Source organism: Lacerta agilis, chromosome 15 (assembly GCF_009819535.1).
Source record: "Lacerta agilis isolate rLacAgi1 chromosome 15, rLacAgi1.pri, whole genome shotgun sequence".
Classification (NCBI taxonomy): Eukaryota; Metazoa; Chordata; class Lepidosauria; order Squamata; family Lacertidae; genus Lacerta; species Lacerta agilis.
In genome coordinates this window covers 1,943,337-1,965,308 of record NC_046326.1, presented here as the reverse complement: position 1 = coordinate 1,965,308, position 21,972 = coordinate 1,943,337, and the positions used below count along the sequence as shown (strand labels likewise).

General features: G+C 42.8%; 1 protein-coding gene across 2 annotated transcripts in view; it reads left to right on the top strand.

Annotated features, from left to right (window-relative positions):
• BIN3 (bridging integrator 3) overlaps positions 1 to 21,972 on the top strand; it is a 125,471-nt gene that overhangs the window by 66,930 nt on the left and 36,569 nt on the right. For both annotated transcript variants that reach the window (XM_033171441.1, XM_033171440.1), the window contains exons 3-6: positions 8,038 to 8,078; positions 11,994 to 12,055; positions 16,876 to 17,012; positions 17,546 to 17,586. In XM_033171441.1, coding sequence (XP_033027332.1) covers positions 8,038 to 8,078; positions 11,994 to 12,055; positions 16,876 to 17,012; positions 17,546 to 17,586 — 281 coding nt within the window. The remainder of the gene's footprint in view (positions 1 to 8,037; positions 8,079 to 11,993; positions 12,056 to 16,875; positions 17,013 to 17,545; positions 17,587 to 21,972) is intronic.

Below are 21,972 nucleotides of genomic sequence, written 5' to 3'. Positions count from 1 at the left end.
TTCCAGGTGCTGTTTGATGGAGGTTTTTTTGGCTTGTTCATACCCCATGTCGAGTAGGATCTGCGGGGTGAAGCCCAGAGTTGTCATTATGTTTATCACTGCACGTTTCCATGTCATTTGGAAACCATCCTTAAGAGTTAAGAAAGCAAGGCCATGTGGGAGGAAGGATAGTCTCAGCCAGTAATTTAGTGTGGCGAACCATAGTCTGGCCTCGATTCTTACAAATCCAATTTCGGGACATATGGTAGCATTGGAGATGTATTTAGGCACTTGTAGGGCTGATCTTAAGTATTTAGATTGTACTAGTTCTAATAGTGCACAATTGGGCACCATATACAAACAATGCGCAATGGATTTGGCCTCAAACAGTTTGAGGGCTGCAGGTATATATTGTCCGCCTTTAGTCCTAAAGTACCTGAGTATAGAATTTATGCTTCTCTGGGCATTCCCTGCAACATAATCCCAGTGGGCTTTTCTGCTTCCCGAGGAATGAAGGGTTATACCCAAATATTTGAAGCAGGTGACCTGATCGATGTTATGGCTATCGATGTACCATGAGCAAGGTTTGGGCCTTTTGGCAAAGACCATGAATCTGGTTTGCTGGTAATTTAGTTCTAGTTTGCTCTCCTTGCAGTATGCTGCCAGTGCTTTTTTGGCTCTTTTAAGGCCTGTAGGAGTTCTTGAGAGGATTGCTGCGTCATCTGTGGAACCTCGGGTTACGTACCGTCCTCCTTACGAACACTTCGGGTAACGAGCTCCGCTAACCCGGAAGTACGGTAGATGCGAACTTTGCCCTGGGGTGCGAGAGGAAGTTGCACGTCGCGGCAGCCCCATTAACGGAGGCCCCATTAGCGAAAGCGTGCCTCATGTTAAGAATGGTTTCGGGTTAAGAACGGACCTCCGGAATGAATTAAGATCATAACCCGAGGTACCACTGTAAAGCAGTACCGGGATAAGAGTAGCTTGTGAAACCAGGTGTTGTGTTGACAGGGCTGCAACCATCCCTGGCCTAGAGTGGGGGCTTGAACTTGGACCTGCAACTTCCGTGCCCCGCATTCACTTAGTTCTTTTCTGGTGCAGCGCCCCCCCCCCCATGTTTCTCCCCCGCTTGGAGTGTGACAGGTGAATGCAGGCAGAATGTGGGTCTGACCAGGGGCTGAGTCACTGCAGGATTGCCTGCTTGCCTGCTTCAGTCTTTGGATGTCAGGTGTTATAGTATGTCTGAAATCTAAATTGAAGTTAATCATAACTATGGTCTGAAACAAGCATGGTTTTGAAGTTGACTTGTTTTAGACAAACTGGCTAAGCTAAACCACATTTTATTGGGTTAAGATGACACTAAAATCTGTAGTTGTTAAAAAATGAAAACGAAAGCTTTCAATCTACCACCGTCAGAGGAGGAAAGTGGAGGAGCATTCGGAACTGAGATATGCTTAGGCCAGGCACCCCCAAACTCGGCCCTCCAGATGCTTTGGGACTACAATTCCCATCATCCCTGACCACTGGTCCTGTTAGCTAGGGATGATGGGAGTTGTAGTCCCAAAACATCTGAGGGCCGAGTTTGGGGGGGGCCTGGCCTAGGCTCATGCCCATTGTAATAAATAATGACATTATTGTAATGTCTGAATGCTGTCAACATAAGTTAAGCTCTTTTAGAGTGTGCAAAGAACTAAATAATATCAGATGTAGCTGTGTATGAAGTTAGTGTTCCATAGTTTAAATTATCAAAATAACTATGCAGTTATGTGTATAATAATAAATAAAGGGATTATTTACTGCTTCTTTAGTATGTTTTAAGTACATAACAACATGATTGGTTTATGGCCTCCCCCATGCCGCCACCACATCTATTCATTTGAATTCCATAGTACACCAAGAATCTTTGAAGTGTATTTTAATGGCACAGTCTTCATCCTGCATGAAGTCAACATATTCTGTAGAGAGGCAGATACCTCGTCCCAATCCTAATTCTGGAAATGGGGTACCACTGCATTCAGGATTGGTCAGGTTTGAAGGTGACAGCAAGTTGAATAGTGTAAACTCTTTGGGAACAACTGAATACATGGTATGCTTTTGAGTTTCCTCTATCCTGATGACTATAAATGGGTGGTCAGGGCCTATGGCAAGTGTAATTGTTCATAATGACTATTGATGGATCCTGAATGGGCTGTTCACCTGCAGGGTTGGTGTCTAAGAGGAGTGCTTGGCAGATTCTTTGTCTGCGCGTAAAATTGGCAGAATCAGTGAGCTGAGCATTTATAGGTGGAATTAATTGGAACGGGGGGGGGGGCACAACCTACAATTTAGTGAGGAGGCTTGGTTGCACAAGTTTTCTCTAGGCAGACTGTGCTGTCTGCTTATAGGACTATCTTCGGTGCCACTTATTGATGCTTTTGAATTATGGTGCTGGAGGAGACTCTTGAGAGTCCCATGGACTGCAAGAAGATCAAACCTATCCATTCTGAAGGAAATCATCCCTGAGTGCTCACTGAAAGGACAGATCCTGAAGCTGAGGCTCCAATACTTTGGCCACCTCATGAGAAGGAAGAGAAGACTCCCTGGAAAAGACCCTGCTTGAGGGCACAAGGGAAGGGGACGACAGAGGACGAGATGGTGGGACAGTGTTCTCGAAGCTACCAACATGAGTCTGACCAAACTGCGGGAGGCAGTGGAAGACAGGAGTGCCTGGCGTGCTCTGGTCCATGGAGTCACGAAAAGTCGGAAATGACTAAACGACTAAACAACAATCTTCTGCTTGTAAGTTTGTAAAGTTAGTGTGCTCTAATCCATTTGAACCTGCCTCCTCCTGTCAGGCCACTGGTGTAGCAACCTAGCTGAGTAGATCTCAGGCACAGGTCTTCTGGACCTGCTGCTTGAGATGCCTTTTTAACAGGGGTGCTCGGAACTGAGCCTTGGACTTTCCTCCCACAAATCGTGTGCTGGACCATTGAGCTATTTATTTACTGTATTTATATCTTATTTCTGCAGCACTACAGTGTTCCCTAGACAACTTGAAATTGAAAGTAAAAATGGAAACAAAACAATAGAAAGTATGGAATGATACTGAGGCATCACTAATTGATTTGCCTCTGGGGAGCGATTGGGTTTTCCCAGATTAGTACTTTGCTTACATATAGATCAAGAATGGGGAACCCGTGGCCTACAAGACAAGGCCAGCACCTCTCAGGTGGCAGGCGGCATTGCGGGCTGGCTTCCTGCCCCTGCCCCTGCCCTGCTCCTTCTGCCACCAGTTGCCAGGGCGGGAAAGGAGAAGTGGGTGGGAGGCTGAGGGCGGGGAGAGGCCAGTGCAAGTCCGAGCCTCCAGGACACGAAGCCCAACCGCGGCCCCCCGGGAGGCCATGTGACGGCCCTGCTGTGTGTGCCATCTTTCACCAGGAACGTGTTTCTGGTTTGGGCTCAGGCAGTGGCAGCAGCACTTGCGGGGGGGGGGTTGCACTGTTCTCCCCGCTCCCCCTTTCTTCTCTTTTCCCTTGGGCACCTCGTTCCGCTTTCTTGCTGGCCTCCCTCCTTTCCCCCCTCTCTCTGTGCATTGCTTTCCCCATCTGTGTGTGTGTGTGTGTGTGTGAGAGAGAGAGAGAGAGAGAGAGAGAGAGCACTGCGAGTACAACAGCCTTCCTGCCACAGAAGGGCTCGCAGTGGACGGGAAGTGAGGAGGGAGCTCCGGAACCATATTTTCCTCCCCCCCCCAAAAAAAGCACGGCTTCCAGGTGTTATTGGACTCCCAACTCTCTCCCATCTTCCCTGACAATACTGACTGGGGCAACCTTGGGAGAGCCACGTGGTAGATATTGGTAGTAGTTCCATCTTTCTATCCATGTGCTGCCCTGTTCTGTGATGCCTTAACTTAACTCGCAACCTAAGTACACAGGAAGCTGCCTTTTATCATCAGGTCTGCCTGTTTGTGCATCTTGTCCAATTCTGTCTATTATTCTGACTTATAGTAGCTCTCGATAGGCTCCCATCACACACTACCGGAATCCTTTTAGCTAGAACAAACTTATTTTATTCTCTCTGTATGTGCACATGTGTGAAAGAATAGAAAAGTGATTGAACTGGTCAAAAAAAAAAAAAACCTTAGAAATTTGTCTGTGTGAAAATAAAGAAGCTTGCATAGGCTTCACGTCAGGCCCAGGTGTTTCTTGTTTCTGTAAGATATGCATTTTTGTGTGATAATTTTTTTGGCAGCGTCTCTTGAGTTGATTGCCAGTGTGGACACCTGTGTCACCCTGCCTTCTAAGGCAACCAGGACAGTTCACACATGGGCGTATAAATAGAAGCAACAATTCAGCCGCTATTTTTTACCACCGGAACACCCATAGAAATTTAGGGAGGCTCTTTTTGTGCTTGTTACCTGACCTGAAGGCATCAGCTGCTGTGGATTTTGGCAAGCCTGCAACACAGGCAGCGGCAGTGCAAACATCCTACGCACTGTTCCAGCCCCAATTCCTAGGAAGTCCATTTTTGGCAGTGGGCAAACTTTCTTGCTTGTACATAATCTTTCCACTAATGGCAGTAGTTTTGTAGTAGTACACACAGAATAGGTACCGTTCCATGAACTGTGTATCAGCTGAAATAGCCATATGACTGAGATGCCTCGGGACATTCAAACTTGCAAACCAATATTCTTTTCATGGAGGTTGCCATAAAAGCAGGAGACAATTTACATCTGCAGGCCTTTGCTTTGAAATGGTGGTGGCCTTGTAGCAGTGTTAATTAGAAACCAAGTGGGGATTTTAATTTGAAGTATTCCCATTTCTTTAGGTATTGCTTGTTGCATCTGATAATTTTGGATTGTGAATGCCTGTGGCATGGTTGTGTGTGCTAGGATCCTTACTCTTTTTTGTATTCTGGTTATAGGAACATGTGACATTTTCCTGCTTTACATGGCATGCTGACTTGCACTTCACTTGATCTTCTGACAATAAAGCCTCCCATTCTTTTCACTTTTGTCTGCGTATATGCAATATTTTTTACTTACCTGAGAGCAGTCTGCCACCCCCAAGCCAGTGCAGTGTCATAGCCTCTTAAGAGCGTGCCATTTGCACAGTGCTTATTTCATGGACCCAGAGTGCTTGTGTAGTTCATCTAATCTGTATAGTACCTTTTATCTATTATATAGTACATTAATTAGATAATGAATTATACCTGTTCTAAGCTTCAGCTTGTGCAGGTCCTCAGTGGTGTAGATTGTGTAGCCTCCTGGGTCCAATACAGATTTAGCACACTGTTAACTGTAATTTTACTTTGAAGTTTATTACATGTTTGTCCCACTCTTCTGCCAGAGAACTCAAAGTGGTATACACGTTTGGCACCTCCCAATTTTATCCTCATAGGAATCCTGTGAGGTAGGTTAAAGCTGAGAAATCTTGACTAGCTGTACGTCACCCACGAGAGCCAGTGTGGTGTTAAGAGCGGTAGACTCGTAATCTGGTGAACCAGGTTCATGTCTCTGCTCCTCCACATACAGCTGGGAGTCACATGTGACAGACACAGGCCTCTCCATAGAGAGTACTTTACCTTCCTTTATCATGGAAGGTACACGGCACCAGCATTGATCAAGGCTTAGGCTAGCCAAGTTTAATTCCTTATGCAGGATTTGAAGTTTGGTAACAAGCCTTGCTTCAGAGGACATTAGGCTAGACTGCACTCTCACTTTTAAAATATAAAAATTACACAGTTCCCTGCAGAGTCTTGGGATCTAACCTGCAAATAGATGATGTAGTAGCAGTCATTTTGGATGATGTCTTAAGGTTTGGAAACTTTTGCTGATGGCAATATTGAGTAAAGTAGTGGGGGTAAGGAGTATTCTAGGAAATGATACTGAGAAGATGATATTCAGCACTCATTAACACTGAGGTGTGGGTGGCAAATGCTGAACGAGGAAAGCACATGAAAATGCCCTAAAGACCAGAGCTGAGGTAGAAGGAATGAAATAAAAATTGTCACTTGCATGTGATATTTTTTTAAAAAAGAGCAAGAACTAATAGAAAGTTCAAACTACTTGATTTTTTCCAGGGTAATTTTCTGCTTTCTCTTAAGATTCCCCAGATATAAAGCATTTTCCTTTGCAAAGGAAATTGTTGGAAATTGCTCAGTTAAAATGAGCAACTCCGATTTTCCAAAATTAAAGTGGCATTTGTTTCCCATCTTAATACTTCTAATGTATTAGTTAACAGTGGCAAAGGATGTTTTGAAGCAGGAAAGGACTCTTGGTTGAGGGTCCATCCACACTTTCCTTTGTACCGCACTTTCTAGGCACAACTCCAGGATTTCTAGGTCCATGTCCAAGCAGGGTTTTTTTGTTGTTGTTTTTTTGGTTCCACTCTTTTTCCTGGGAAAACCAGCTGTTTACCACTGAATTGGCTAATTGAACCATCCATGCCTATTTAAACTTTGCGTGTGCAGAGATTCTTGTTTCTGTTTGTTACTGTGGTATATTTTTTTGTTTTTGTATTGTAAACTGCCCTTTCATCTTTTGATGAAGGGTGCTATAGAAATTTAATTAAACAACAACAATGTGAGGTCACAATACACTGATAATTATGTGACTGCTGCACACTCTTCCTTCATCTTATAGCATAAGGTGGGCAGTTGCCTGAACAACTATTGACACCACTCCTCTTTGACTTGGCGAGCCGAGTCTAATGTTAGCTCTTGAGCTGTAGAATAGTTTGGATGTGGGAAACCGCGTTCCAATCCCTGTTCAGCTGTATGTTTCAATGGATGGATAGCCTTGGGCGCATCATAGTCTCACTTTCCCCACAGGAGGGTTCTGAGATTAAACTAGTGCTCTGAACTCTTTGGGAGAAATGCAGGCTAAATGTGCACTGCACCTTCTTTTTTGGTGAGTGGCAGTGGGGAATTGGGCCCTGTTCTTGGATTCCCCTTGCTGTCGGAAGCTATGCACTTCTGCATCTCTTGGTCCTGGAATCCTAGTGGAAGTAGAAGAAAACAATCTTGTTATACTTCCAGGTACACTAGACTTTTGGTGCACCATCCTGACTTCATCTTGCCTTCAACGACCATTGGCCCCTAAAGCAGAAGAAACAGGTGTGCAAGAAGCCTTGTACAGTTGTGATGCAGGTTGATAGGGGTGCATTTGAGCTGTATGATAAATGCAGTTCTGTGGTCAGCTGGCTACCTGCCTAGTTCTGCTTCCTTTTGTTTTTGTATTTAGTTTAGGGCTTGTATTGGTTTAAGACTGTGTGGTGTGTCTGCTATTGCCAAACCTTGCAACTCAAGTGCCCAAAGTGAGCTGTAGCTTGCAAGAATGCCCTGCTAGAAGACCCTCTTTTGTGTACCTTGATTAATAAGCCAGGATTATATGAATGTGTGCTTTCTTCTGTTTAAGAAACAGCTTTCAAGCAAGATGATCTATCAGAGATCTTACTCTATGGACTGCCTCACAACTGAATCATAGTGAGCAATACTTATTGAACCAAAGTGGACCCCTCACAGCTTTTCCTCTTTCTGCTCTGCCAATATCTGAATTCCAGTTACTCTTTATAAGCATTTTCTGTGTGGGTTTTAAAAAAAACCCTATAAAAACTAAATATTGCTTCTAAATATGTCTTCATGAGTGGGTTATGGGGGGGGGAGATGTTTGTTTGCATTGCTCTGCAAATCATTCAGTACTAATTTTCCCGTCATCTGATTGCTGTTGAGAATCAGAAAATAAATTCATATAAATATTAGATGGGGGATTTATATAAATATTAGATATTTTGTTTTCGATTTCTAGCTGTGGTTCTGGAGACGTAAAGCCCATTTCATGCCAACCATGGGTGATATGTTTTCTACAGATTACGGGGGGAGCCCTTAGCAAGTAAGATACTTGAGTGGAATTTGATGTGCTTTATCTATTGCTATTTGTAGACTAGTCTATTCTTGGGCTTTACACTTGGAAAGATGGCATGCTGGCTGCATTGGGTGGAGTGGTGGTTTGTTGTTGTTTTTGGTTTGTTTTAATTATACTCCAACGTTTTTAGCTGATTTGGCTTCTGTTCCTTTTCACAGGTCGAGAGAGATTTTGAACGGGAGTATGGGAAGCTGCAGCAGTAAGTGTTCTTAATTCAGCTTGTTGTGGTTCCATTCTTGTATTCTCTATCCATCCTTAAACCTTGCCTGTACTGATTTATTCTTTTGCTTCACCCTGGATTCCTTGTGACTGTGAGGACTAAGGATTGTTTCTCAAACATCATAAAAGACATGAAATAATGATTTCTGTATAGGTAATTGCACTTGAATTTGCATGTCTGTAAAGCAAGGGTGAGGAACCTTCAGCCCACCAGACCTCCCCATTTAGCCCATGTGCGGCAGGTAAAATTGCAGCTAGCCCCAAAAGGGGTTTTCAGCTGTCAGTTGATAGGTAGTGCCTGTGAAACTTGTGAAGCTGATCATTGGGGTTTCAAAGTGCAGCACAGGGCTGTCTGCAAGCCCTGGTGATCAGTTGATTGGTGGGGTTTGAAGGGAGCCCTGACAAACACTTGGGATAGGCTGCAGTAGGGAGTTGGAAATGCTTCAGGAACTCCAGGGTGTAGCCTAAGGGGCAGGAGGAAGTGACTTCAGTTTAAAGCACTTCTTCCAAACTGCTTTCTTAAAAAAAAATCCTTTCAAAAATGGAGCATTTATTGTCTCCTGAGAAAGCAGTTTGCATTCAAAGTGCTTTCCCAGCACTTTGAATACAAACTGCCTTCTCTACAGAGGGGGAGACACACTGGTTTCAGAGCAGTTCCCCCTCTGCAAAGACTTCATAGGCAGGGGCGTAGCAAGGGGGGGGGCGTAGGGAGCGCTTTGCCCCAGGTTCCATAATGGAGGGGTGACAAATTATCAAGGAACAACTACTGCCCTACTAGGGCGGTTCATTAAAAACTTTGTTTTAAAAAATGCCTGCTCCAAAGGTCTTATCTTACTAAACAAGGGATTATATAGCTATATATGAAATTTCATGCATATCAGTTAATATCTTGATTCTCCTCCACCAAAATAGCTGTTTACTTGGCTGTTTTCCTATGTTGTGAAGGCTGAAATTTCAGTTCAGTGGAGCACTTACTGTCCCCAACCCTAACCCTGTGGAAAGCCATCTAATTAGACTTTAATTTGATTCTGAGATGTTTCTAGGAGGTAATTTAATTATTGTTTGATTTTTATACCAATGTTATGTATCTGATGTTAGCCACCCTGAGCCCAACTTCGGACGGGGAGGGCGGGATATAAATAAAAGTTTTTTTAAATTATTATTACTTGTTATTATTCCTTTGCAAGAAAATATGAAATAATGTAAAACCATTTTTGTGGGGGGAAATCAATTGGGGGGGGGGGTGACAATAAATTTTCTGCACCGGGTACCACCTGACCTTCCTACACCTCTGTTCATAGGGGCTTCCTGGTAATGATGATCAGCTGATTGGTGGTTACAGGATGCCTCTTTGAAGATATGCTCCCAGCATCAATCATCTAATTGGCCCTGAAAGTGTGTCTTCAAAGTCTTCACTGATCAGCTGATAGGTAGCTAGAGTAACTTCCTTTTGATAGATGCCAAATACCTGAAGCTATGATGACATCAGGTGATGATCCTGGCAACCTTTCGAAGTTGGCCCACAGGTAGTGGGGGAGATGAGGATTTAGCCCGCTGGTCAGCCCCAATTCCCCATACTCTGGGCAGCTACAACTCTGTACAGCTTCCTGACACCTCTATAGTGTGTTTATATGTCATGCTTTATGGTTAGTTGCACACAGATATGTTAACACAAGACAAATGCCCTTCTGTGTAGGAGTTTTGTAACATGAAGCAGCTCAGATTTTCTTTCATTTGAAGCTCTGTCTGGCTTTTGAACTTGAAAATTAGCTTCCTCTTTTTGGTGAGTCGCTTCACCTTGGTTGGAATTGTCTTATAATCTTTTTCTCTTGCAAATACATTCCTGACTCCAGTCTCAATTCTGCAGTGAAGTGTTGCTCCCCCTCCCCCCAAAAAGAGTGCTGTGTGACATCCATTTGTTTTGCTTTACTTACATCATGTTTGAGCAACAAGAAGGAAATCAGCAGACCAAGGAATGATCAAATAGGGTAGATAGCCTACTATTTCCTACCTGATATTTCCAAATCTGGGTGTTTGCATGTGCCCCTTTGTTGTTCTCTGGTAAAAGAAAGCAGCAGACCCTGCCCCTGTGTGTATGATCCACTATTGGACTAAGGTCACATTTCACATCAAAGATGAAAACCATTTACTGTTTTCAATGACATGAACTTCAGGGCCCTTCCTAGTACATTACTGTTGTTGTTGTTGTTGTTGTTGTTGTTGTTGTTGTTGTTGTTGTTGTTGTTGTTGTTGTTGTATATTGCCCTATAGCCTACCTGCAGGGCTCAGGGCAGTTCACAGGATAAAATTGCAAGATAAAATCACAAAATACATAATAAAAACAAAAACAACCCAATAATTCCCCCAAACTCATTTTAAAAGCACATTGGATGTTAATCAGCCAAAGGCCTGCTTGAAAAGGAACATTTTTGCCAGGCGCCTAAAGGTAAACAATGTAGGCTTCAGGTGAACCTTCCTGAGGAGAGCATTCCACAAACGGGGAGTCACTGCAGAAAAGGCTCATTTGAAGAAAGGCCTCAGAAGATGTAGAGAGATTCAAACAATTTGAAAAAAGTGCTTCATGTGTCCCAAGTACCAGTTCATCCTTGTTTGGTAGTGGAATTGTAGCTTTTCACTGTTAAGACACCTTTTCCCTCAACTAAAAAACCTCCAAATACTTTTGCCTCCCCCCCCCAATCTTATACAACCATATACACAGAACAGCCCGTCCATGTTTGCAAACTGAACAACAGAAGGCTGAGACAGGAAAAGAACACAAGTGCCTCGCGAAATCAAAACCCCAGGAACTGATTTCATTCCCCACCCCCAAGCATCCCGTGTTACAATCGCAAGGCTTTGGAAAGACTTTAAATTTCAGGATCTGTAATGCTGGTATCAACAGTTTTGGAAGATTGCTCTTTCTGAAAAGCTTGCTACAATATGAGATCAATGAAAATGATACCCTTTTGTAACACTCTGGTACCCATTTTTTTAGTTCATTAATGCATAGGAACATAATAGATTGATTCCTACTCCATATCGGTCAGTGTGGTATTTTAAATTTTATGCTATAAAAGAAAGGGTGTTAAATTGGGTTTTCTTTTGTAACCAGGTTGCAAGCTGAGCAGTAGGCAACAGATTGGTTCTGTAGACTCTTGGGGAGAGGGCTGTGGGGGGTTGAAACAAAAGTATTTGATTGTATTTTGGGTTGTAATGACTATGATATATGCTACGTCTGAATACTTTTTGGAAAACTCAATCACGATTATAAATAATAATATAAAAGAAATGTTCTCTATTAACCATCAACCTATTTAATCTTGCCTGCTTCTCCCTGTTTTGTATTCTTACTCCAGCTTAATCCTCCAAAATTACTAGCCCCATGTTGTTGCTAGCCTATCTCCCTGCTCATACTTACGATGGTCCTTTTTGGCCCATTGATTTATTTTTTTTAAGAACACACTTCCAGTTTCATAACATTTGCATGCTCGGTTGCTTAGAGGTATCGTATTTTTCCATCTATAAGACGTCCCCATGTATATTTTGGGGGACTCAGATTTAAGAAAATGGGGGGAGATGGCCCAGAGTATGAGACTCCCCCTAATTTTTGGCATTATTTTTTAGGGGGAAAACCTAGTCTTATACATGGAAAAATATGGTAATTATTTCTTTAAACAGGTAGCCAAGCAAATGCTATATTTCAAGCATTACCTGTACTTCTCCTGTATCTTTCCTCCTCCAGCTTGCCTTCTCTGTATTGCAGGCTTGAACTGGCCACTGCCCCACTGTTTCCCTCCTCCTGAGTAATCTCTAGATTTCCCGATAGTAAGAATTCTCTCGTCACACACACACACACACACACAACCCCAAAACAAATCTCAATTTTCTGTTTTAGGCTGGAAGATCAAACTAAGAAACTCCAAAAGGATATGAAGAAAAGCACAGATGCAGACCTAGGTAAGATGAACGCATTAAATGGGGACTAAGCCGACAGGGATCTTTTTCTAGGCTTTTGTTGCACATACATTGTGGAGCTGTAAATTCATCCATTTCTCAGTGGTCAGAATGCCTCATTTTGCAAAAAGACACTTTAAACTGTGGCTTACCAACAAACCAGTGTAAATCAATAGCAAATCCATTTCATTGACCTGTATGGATACAATATTAAGGAAGTTTCTGGCTAATGCATGACTTAGCTTCGTTTGGCCAGGACAGAGAGATAAGCATAGGAAGTCATGAGCATGCTGGCTGGCGCTCTCTCGGCCTCTCTTAATTTACTGACACAGCTGTTTGCTTCAGAAATTTCAGAGAAAAACATCTGGCCTCCAGGTGTTTATGTTCTTTTGTGCATTGGCCCCTTGTTTCTATGCTCGTGTAACTTCTTCCTCATGAACCCCATTCAACCCCATTACCCATCGATGCATCTAAAGCAAGGAGACTGAACAAGGTAAGGCAGAGGCTTGTGATAAAGGAAATCAGAAAGGAAATCAGTAATCACAGAGTATGGTTTGGTGGTCCACAGTGTGTTTCATTCAATTGTGGATATTTTGCCGTTGCTGCTGGTTAGGAACAAAAATGAGGCTTCTCATTCCTCTGAACCCATAAATCCTCAGTACTTCTCCACCTCCAGTCTTTGGGAAATGGCCATGTGCAGAAAATAACAGTTTTTTCTAAACAATGAAACTGGGAGGGAGATGAAAGTGTTGTGGGAAGAAACAAAATAGATTCTGTGGTGTTATGTGAATAGCTGGAAAATGCAATGTTGTCGATCCCAAAGGCAGCTAATGGTCTGAAAGGCAAGATATTAAAATAAAATAAAATAAAATAAAATAAACCTTATTTAAACTATTCTTGCAACTATGCAAGAGGAATGAATCTTACAGTTTCCATTTCTACCCCCACCCCAAGAATACAGAATTCATGTTTGCAAAAGTTAGAATTTGGATATTTTTTTTGCCCTTGAATGTGCTCAGTAATGCTAAGAATGGCAGCAAACCATATAACAAGAATGGGGAAACTGTGGTCCACCAGATGTTGCTGGACTTCAAGTCCCATCATTTCTCTTTTTTAAAAGAATTATTTATTATTTAAAGAAATTTATTACAAGTCCCATCATTTCTGACCATTGGCCGGGTGTGCAGGGCTGATGGGAATTGGAGTCCAGCAACAACAACAGGGCCCAAACCTGATTTAGACAAAGATACCTCTAAGTGTGTAGAGCTTACTGTAAGGGGGAGGTTACACTTGCTCTTCTTTACCTTACATTTGCACATCCCTTTAAAAGAGGGGAGCTATACATACACAGCATAAAGTGACTACAGCTGCTTGTCTTCAGTCCTGTGTGCGCTGACCCTGTTCAAATACCCTGACATCAGATGTTGTGGGGCAGGCGTGCTAGGGGTCCAGGGCAGTTACAGTCTCCATCGCTTATAGGCACTATGTAAAGGATGGCTAAACGGTGGCCCTCCAGGTGTTGCTGGACTACAACTCTAATCATCACAGCCGATAGGGATGTTTGTAGGGGAACTACTTCATATCTGCACACCCACACACAGAAAGCACAAATGGTTCAGGACATGAAGAAACAACTCAAAACTTTTTTTTTTTTAAAAAAGTCTCCCACTAGTCCATTGTTACAATTGCCCAGTAAGATTTTCCTTGCAGAGAATTCCTCTCTCCTCCCTTTCAGTGGGCGTTTTATATGGATCACTTCAAACCCCAAAGGATCTGTGGGAGGATTCCCACTCCCCCTTCAGCTGTGTGGCATCATCACAAATCAGCTCAGACTCTTGCCCAGATAGCAAGAGATGATTTTGCATTTTAAGGCATGTCATCCTGAATTATGGACTGACAGTGGCTATTTCTTTGTTTTGCTTGTCCTTCCTACTAGTGAGTGGAAACTTGGACAAATCCAAATCTGGCTGGATGCTGTTTGGCAAAACCTAATTACACATTCAAGCCCTCTGGAGCATTGCTTCCTCCACCTCCCAGTAACTGGGAGAGCTGACTGTTTAGTTAGATTGAACTGTTTATATTTTCCCAGGTCCAGCATAAGTCTGGCAAAGTATTAGCTGTGCTATGTCCCATTCCTCTGTGCATCCATCCACTCCTTCCATTACATTGATGGAAGGATGATTGTTTACTTGACCAGTCCTGTCGTGTTGGACTTGGTCAGCCTTGGGTCAGATATCCAGCTTCTGCTGCAAATAACTTGGTTACTCCAGCTGAATGGGTAGCAGCACTCCTGGCAAATACTTCACTAGCAGCACATACACAAGGGAACATCACAAGCATGGCTACAAAGTGATCAGTGACTTTGAGAAATATATATTTTTATCATCATCACCATCATTATTTATTTAATTTGTATACCACCCTATACCCACTGGTCTCAGGGCGGTTCACAGGACAAAATAACAGCACAAAAAATACATGCTATGTTGTGCCTGCATGTGGTCTCCAAAAACCCAATGCCCTTATACAAATTCCTTATTTCCTTCCTGGAGATGTGCTGCTCCCTACACTAGAAAAAACTGGGTGTGGGTTTGCTAAGAGTACAAAAAACTTATCATTTAACATGTACCGCATGGGGGCAGTGTGGCATTACACAACAAGGGGAATCGGGGGGGGGGGATTTCCTGTGAAGGAGACTGAAGCAAGCCATAAACCGCCAGTTGACATCTATGGAAGTCACTACAACTGGAATTTGAACCCAGGCTCAGATAATGTAATGGATACGGGTGGCACTGTGGTCTAAACCACTGAGCCTCTTGGGCTTGCCAGTCAGAAGGTTGGCGGTTCGAATCCCTGCGACGGAGTGAGCTTCCATTGCTCTGTCCCAGCTCCTGCCAACCTAGAAATTCGAAAGGATGCCAATGCAAGTAGATAAATAGGTACCAATGTGACAGGAAGGTAAATGGCGTTTCCGTGCACTCTGGCTTCTGTCATGGTGTTCTGTTGCACCAGGAGCAGTTTAGTCATGCTGGTCACAGGATCCAGAAAGCTGTCTGCAGACAAACGCTGGCTCCCTTGGCCTGAAGCGAGATGAGTGCTGCACCCCATAGTCAAATTTGATTGGATTTAACCATCCAGGGGTCCTTTACCTTTACCTTTTACCAGGTAGATCTCATTGCTGCTTCTCTGTCAACTTCTGGAGGGAGGCGTTCTCCTGCCTGCATTCTTGTACTTTCCCCACCGCTAGATCCGCTTGAAATGTACAATGCTATCCTAGCAGTTTAATCCTACATATATTTTATTGGAAGTAAATCCTGCTTTGTTCAGTAGCGCTTACTCCTAGGTAAGTGTGTGCAGGAACCTTTGCTTTGCTTTCATTATCTTGTCACAGCTGCCTCCAGATAATTTTTGTAAAACAACTGGGAAGCTGCAGACTCTTAATAGGCTGTGATTTGTTTCATTTTGAAAAAGCTGTAGTGAGATTCTGCAGTGCTTAACAGCCTAGAGAGAAAGGCATGCCCTGCACGTCTGTGCCTATTTGAAAGAGAGCCTCACTTGTGCAGTATTATAAATGCTGCGTTTAAATGGTATGGACTTGATTGCATATGAGCTATTATCTTGGCATTACACAAATTCATTAATAACTCTTCTTCCATGCCATCCGTTAGTGTTCCTGGAAAGTTTCCCATTAGCATTTTAGGCACTCTGGAGTGTCTGCTCTTTGTGTTTCAGTTTATTCTGTAGAAACAAGATAATGAATGAGTTCCTGAAAAGCTGGATTATGAAGCACTTGACTGACTGCCAGAGAGTATTGGACAGTGCTGGCCTTGGAACAGAGAAGTCTGGGTTCAAATACCAGCTCTCAGGGTGGCTCTAGGCAAGTTATGATGTCTAAGCCTTAGGAAAGTAGAAGTACTTACTAAGTGGTGGTTGTGAGAATGAATGAACACAGCAATTTGCAACAGGAAAAGGCTATAAAGTAAGAAGTTATGTAGTACAGTGGCTGAAAAAAGCCTGCTACAGATCAAGAAGTCCCTGCTTCAGGTTGTGTGTCTGTCCTGAACTCAGCAGGTGGCGTTAGGCAAGCGCTTTCCCCGCTAGTCTCAGGCCTACACCTGTGTTATGAGCTTACCGGTAACTATGCAGAGCTGCCTTACAGGGTAGTTATAAGGATTACAGCAAGATAATGTATGTCAAGTGCTTTGAACCTTGTTGAGTGCATTGGCAGAAAGACAATATGTAAATGTAATAAATATAAGCATTATGCAAATGCTACTGTTAATCAGATGTCAAATTTTGCCCACAGGCATTCTAAACCTGGTTTTAAACACATTACGGGAGGTTTCTTTTATAGCTTGCCATTCCCACCAAAACGTTTAAACATGCCTCAAGTTAGAAGTACAACATGCAGAACAAAGTGACATCTTTTGCAGGGACATGGCAGGGGTCAAATGTGCTCAACAGTAGGTGTGCATGATGCAAACAGAATTAGGAACCAATCAAAGAGACAAGTGTTTACCTGTTAGACAACTTGGTAGACAACCTAGTTTTCTTCAGATGTTCTAGGCTACACCTTGAAGGGTAGGCAACCTGGGGTTCTAAACTGCAACTTCCTTCAGTTTCAGCCACCCTGCATCAGGGCTAGCCAACATGTACAATGGTCGGGGTGATGTGAATCGTAGTCTAGAACACCAGGATGGCACTGGTTTGCTCACCCTTCCTCTATATTGATAGCAACATACTTCCTTGAGTTTCAATAGTAATTGTGCAGCTCTTGATCATTAACAGACTTCTTTCTTTCCTGGGTTCTGTCTCAACTGTAGCAATGTCAAAGTCTGCTGTGAAAATCTCATCTGACTTAATGTCGAACCCACTCTGTGAGCAAGACCCCAAATTTCTTGAAATGGTGATGGCCCTGGACACAGCTATGAAGAGAATGGATTCCTTTAACCAAGAAAAGGTAAATCAGAGAGAGAGAGAGTCTCTATCTGGGGAGAGGAGAGAGTGAAAAATTATGTCCTTCAAGTCTGCCTGCACCTGTTGTGAAGTGTCCCTTTTTGCTTGTCTGAAAATAGCCTGTCAAAATTTGCATGTACCAGAAAGTTTCTGGATATATATCAGAGGGTGTACAAGTCTGCATGATTGGGATCATGCTGCAAATTGCAGAATTTGGTATTTGACCATGGATACATCCCTCAGGAATCGTGGGCCTGCAGGATTTTGTTATCATAGGAACAAGTGGACTGTTCCAGTGAGAACTGAGCATGTTCAGAATGTTGTGTGTCAGCTGGAAGTGAAGAGCAGAAGACATGGTGGTGGGGGAGTGGAAAGGGATCAACCTGGGGATGGGCCAGCAGGCTAGCAGAAACCCTGAAGAAGAACAATCTTGTTTAGGAGGCAAGAATGCACTGCAACCTTTTATTGCAGGTGCCACTTGTAATTCAGATTGCCTTTCATATCCATTATTGTTGTCCATGTCTCTTTTTCTGGCAGGTGAACCAAATACAAAAGACAGTCATAGAGCCCTTGAAAAAGTAAGTAGCAGTATTTTGGTATGAGCAACAGTGTGTGCTTTTGCATTCCTTACAGGGGAACATGATTTAACATGGGGGTGAGCAATACATGCATCCATCAGGGAACATAAGTGAAGCCCATGAAAGCTTGTGAAATTGTGTAAATCCCACTATGTATTCAGGGGATGAGGATCCCAATTCCTAGCCTTCACAGAAGATTGAAAATGTGAAGGAAAAGCATTCTAAAACATTAGAAGCAAGTCTATAATGTCTATATAAAGAATCAATACATTAGAAATGTGGTTAGATTTACTTAATATGCATGAGTTATATTAGTTGTAGAAATTGGCCAACAAATCACAGAATGTCTATCGTCCTGGAGCAGATTTGCATGAACAAGAATAAGCACAAGAAAGGCACTGGGCATTTCTGCACTCCCATAAAAAGGCTTCCCTACTGCTTCTTTCACTTTCAAAGAATCCTGGCTTGTTATGTATGAACTAAAGATTGGTTTAACTAACCAGAGTTTCCTGATCTCTGGTTTGTATGTATAAACAATCCAGGATTCTTCAAAACCAACTGTAAATGCTAGGGCTGAGTGGGAGAAGGAGAGGTTTCATTGGGCTAATTTTAGCTCAAGCATATACCACCAAAGTATGGCTTGGTGTTAATGTGCAAACAGCCCACTCTGTTCAGGATTGTTCTGGTTGTTAACTTAGTGGATAGATGATCCTTTGGTCTTTTGGTCAAGGAGTTGTATTTAAATCCTATACATATATGAACTGCATGAACTTTAGATTCTATGAACATTCTGGGTCCTGTCATCTTTATGTTGGAGGTAGCACCTCCCCTATCAAGGCTGCTAAAATGTAAAGGTTTCGGAGCTCATCCTCACCCAGCAATACATCTAACCCTGCAGACATACTTTTATCCTTGCAAGTCTGTAAGCATCTTTCCAATGTTTAAGTCTTATTAGCATTTACTAGGGCTATAAGCAAGCATTAGAGACTCCTTAAATGAATTTAGGAAGAATTTCAGTTACTGCAACCAAATGACTTCAGAAGTCTTTAGATTCTCTATTTTATTACAAGGAAATAGTGCAAGAGAGAATAAAATGACTTTAATAAGGTAGTGAGTGAGGTAAATTACTGAATAACAACCTTAGTTTACACCTGGTATTTTTGTTGTCTGTAGTCTCAAGCAAGAGTCTTATGCTGTTAATATGGTTGCCCTGTGCTAGTGTCAAGAGCAAAGCAATTGCAGAATTTGGGTTCTGGGGAATCTCTGCTTTTTTGATTTGCCTCTCTTTCCTCCTATTCTGTTTACACCAACGAGGTTCAACCTCTCAGACCAAATAGGCGTTTGACACATAACCTGGGAGGGGGGGCACACACTGAATTAAATTTTCATATTGTAAATTTAAGTGTTTGCGATATAGTTAATATTATTTAATATACAGTGGTACCTCGGGTTAAGAACTTAATTCGTTCTGGAGGTCCGTTCTTAACCTGAAACTGTTCTTAACCTGAGGTACCACTGCCACACAATTGCTGTTCTCATCCTGAAGCAAAGTTCTTAACCCAAGGTACTATTTCTGGGTTAGCAGAGTGTAACCTGAAGCATCTGTAACCCAAGGTACCACAGTAATAATAAATAAATAAATAAATAAATAAATAAATAAATAAATAAATAAATAATCGCTTTATGTACACATAGTAAAATCTGCACTTGGTAACCAGTGAGATGCAAAGGTGTAAAGCTAAGGTGCAAAAGAGAGAGAGAGCCTGGAAAGGGGTTGTAGGGTGGAAGTAGTGGGTGGGGAAGGGGTCAAGTGCATAAACACTTTGACAACCAAATGTCTCCTGCAAATACCCACCACCACATGAGCAAACTTACTTGACAAAACAAAACCAGTAAATATTACTTGGCAAAGACAGATTTGGGAATACAAAATGGCTTGTGTTACATGTAGCTCCTGCCTTAGAAGATCACCCTCATGCCATGCAATTTCACAAAAACTAGACAAAGTGGTTGCATGTTTTTCTCATTTTATTCCCATTGGTAATTAAGGCTGTGAATCCAAAGTGAGTTCTTATCTGAGAACTAGATGCAAACACAATTTGGTCTCAAACCAACACTTTAGCCTGTGGGCTCCAGAAACTCCCATCTCTGAAACAGTTCTGGAAGCCAAACTAATTTCTGATCCCCTCACTTTCGCCCTTTTATAGTTTGGCAAGTTGAGTGCAGTTACAACCTGCATTTTAAAGCCACCCCCTTCACATTCCACTTTAGGGTTAATCTGGATCATTTCTCTTCCTCTGCTTCCTGTATGTGAAATGCGAAGCCAAGGGGGAGCCAATGAGAGTAAATGCATATGTGATGCTAGAACATTTTTTAAAGAGCCCCAGGACCCATCTGAGCATTAATGAGAGGCACCATAGGCATTCAGGCTTGTGCTCTCCCCTCTTTCTGATTTTGGAATGCTCTGATAATGTTTCTAGATTAATGAAAACTGTCCTGGGATTCTTTCACTTGTTTCCTGTTAGGTATTGCTTTCCCAAAGGAGATCATCCTCCCTAGCCTCTCCCAGACTTGCCTTGACCTAGAAATGGGCTTTGATTCTAACAGCTGTACTTCATTACTCTCTTCAGTGGTGGTCCTTACAATTTATTAGCTAAAGACATAGATAAATTCAATCCACGCAATTATCGTTAGCGGCAATATATTACAATCAGAGTCATGTGCAGCATAAAACTCCTTATTCTCTAGTGCAGCCGTACGAAGCTCCAGGAGGTGTTTGGCCCCTCTGATGAGACTAATCGCCTCTCTTCAAAAGCACCAACTGACTCAAGGGGGTAGGCATGTCTTCCTGAGGTTACTAGGATCAGAAGTTGTATTTTCTTTGTTTTTCCTAGATAATACAGTCCCCTGGTGTGGAATTACTGAGGGTTAATTTCAGTTCATTTAAATTTTTAAGTGAGAATGTTGTGTTCTTCACTGTGTGGGTTGAGCAGAGTGGAAGGCTGGAAAATTCACCCCAGATCCAGTTCAATGAAAAGGCAGCTAACTGCTGGGTCATACGGCATCCTCCCAGCTCCTCCCTTGCCTCAGGATGGGATTGGTCAAGTGTACAGTGCACTAGCTACACCTATGGTGGATGACACATTTTGTGCTTTGAACAATTTAAGAAGCTAGTGTGTTTGCATTCTGCACCTCATTCACACAATAGCCTCCTTTAGGTAATCTAAAAGTGAGCTCCCTCAATATGTGAGTGGGAGCCATGAGGATGAGTGCAGGAGTTCATCTCTTTGTATTACTCTCCATAAAGGTGAATATATGAAATGGGGAGCCCTCTTTACTCCCCTCTGCACTTTAGAGCTCTGCCTCCCCACCTTGCATGTTGAACAAACTCCCTTTTAGAATCACAGAATGATAGTGCTGGAAGGGACCACAAGGGTCATCTAGTCCAACCCCCTGCAATGCAGGAATCTTTTACCAACATGGGACTCGAACCCACGACCCTGAGATTAAGAGTCTCATGCTCTGCCAACTGAGCTATCTTTCACACAAAAGTGCCTGAAGAGAACTGGTGTCTTTCAAACCAAGAAGACTTGGTTCTGATCTCACTGCGCTGAGTCTCATTAAGCCACCTGAACACCACTAGTACTAAATAAATAACTGTTTTCTTCCAGCTCCAAGGTTTAAGTTCCTACTAAGTCTTGTGCTGCTGCTCAAGACTCTTGCTTCCTGCAAAGCTTTTGGTTATCCTGATTAAAATATCAGTAGAAAGGTCCATATAAGAAAAGACCCTTGGAGACAAAAAAACACAGCAACATTGTAGATCCTGATGCCTGTGAATGGACTAGGCAGACTGTGTAGACCATCATGGCTTAAAACTAATTCAGAGCTTGGCCCTTAGCTGTCACACCAAGACATGCTCAAGGCAACTTACATGGTTTCCTAGTGTGCTTTCCCAGCTGGTTGGAGTGGTGGTCCTCAAAGGCACCGAAAGGAGCTGCTTCCAGGCTGCAGAGCACCTGAGGCACTGCAGAGAACTCAGCATCCTGGAGAACTCCCTCCCACAGCAGGGGGTGGTGTGATCTATTGACTCTCCTGGCACAGACAGAGGGGAAGGGTCCAAATTAACAAACTGCTTAACACAGTTGGCAGGTCTCCCCTGAAGATTTGGCATGTGTGGGCAGGTTTTATACTAGGCCCAAGACTGGATTGACGGTCACAGGCCTGAGGTAGCAGACAAAAATGGAACGCTTAAAATGGGAAGCGCTGCTGCTGTTAATTTGACCTTTGTGAAGACCAGCAACAAGTACAGAGGAGATGCTTCTGAACCAGGTGAAGGTGTTGTGACTGACCCAAGTCAGGAATCGTCAGAAACAAGAATAAATGGAT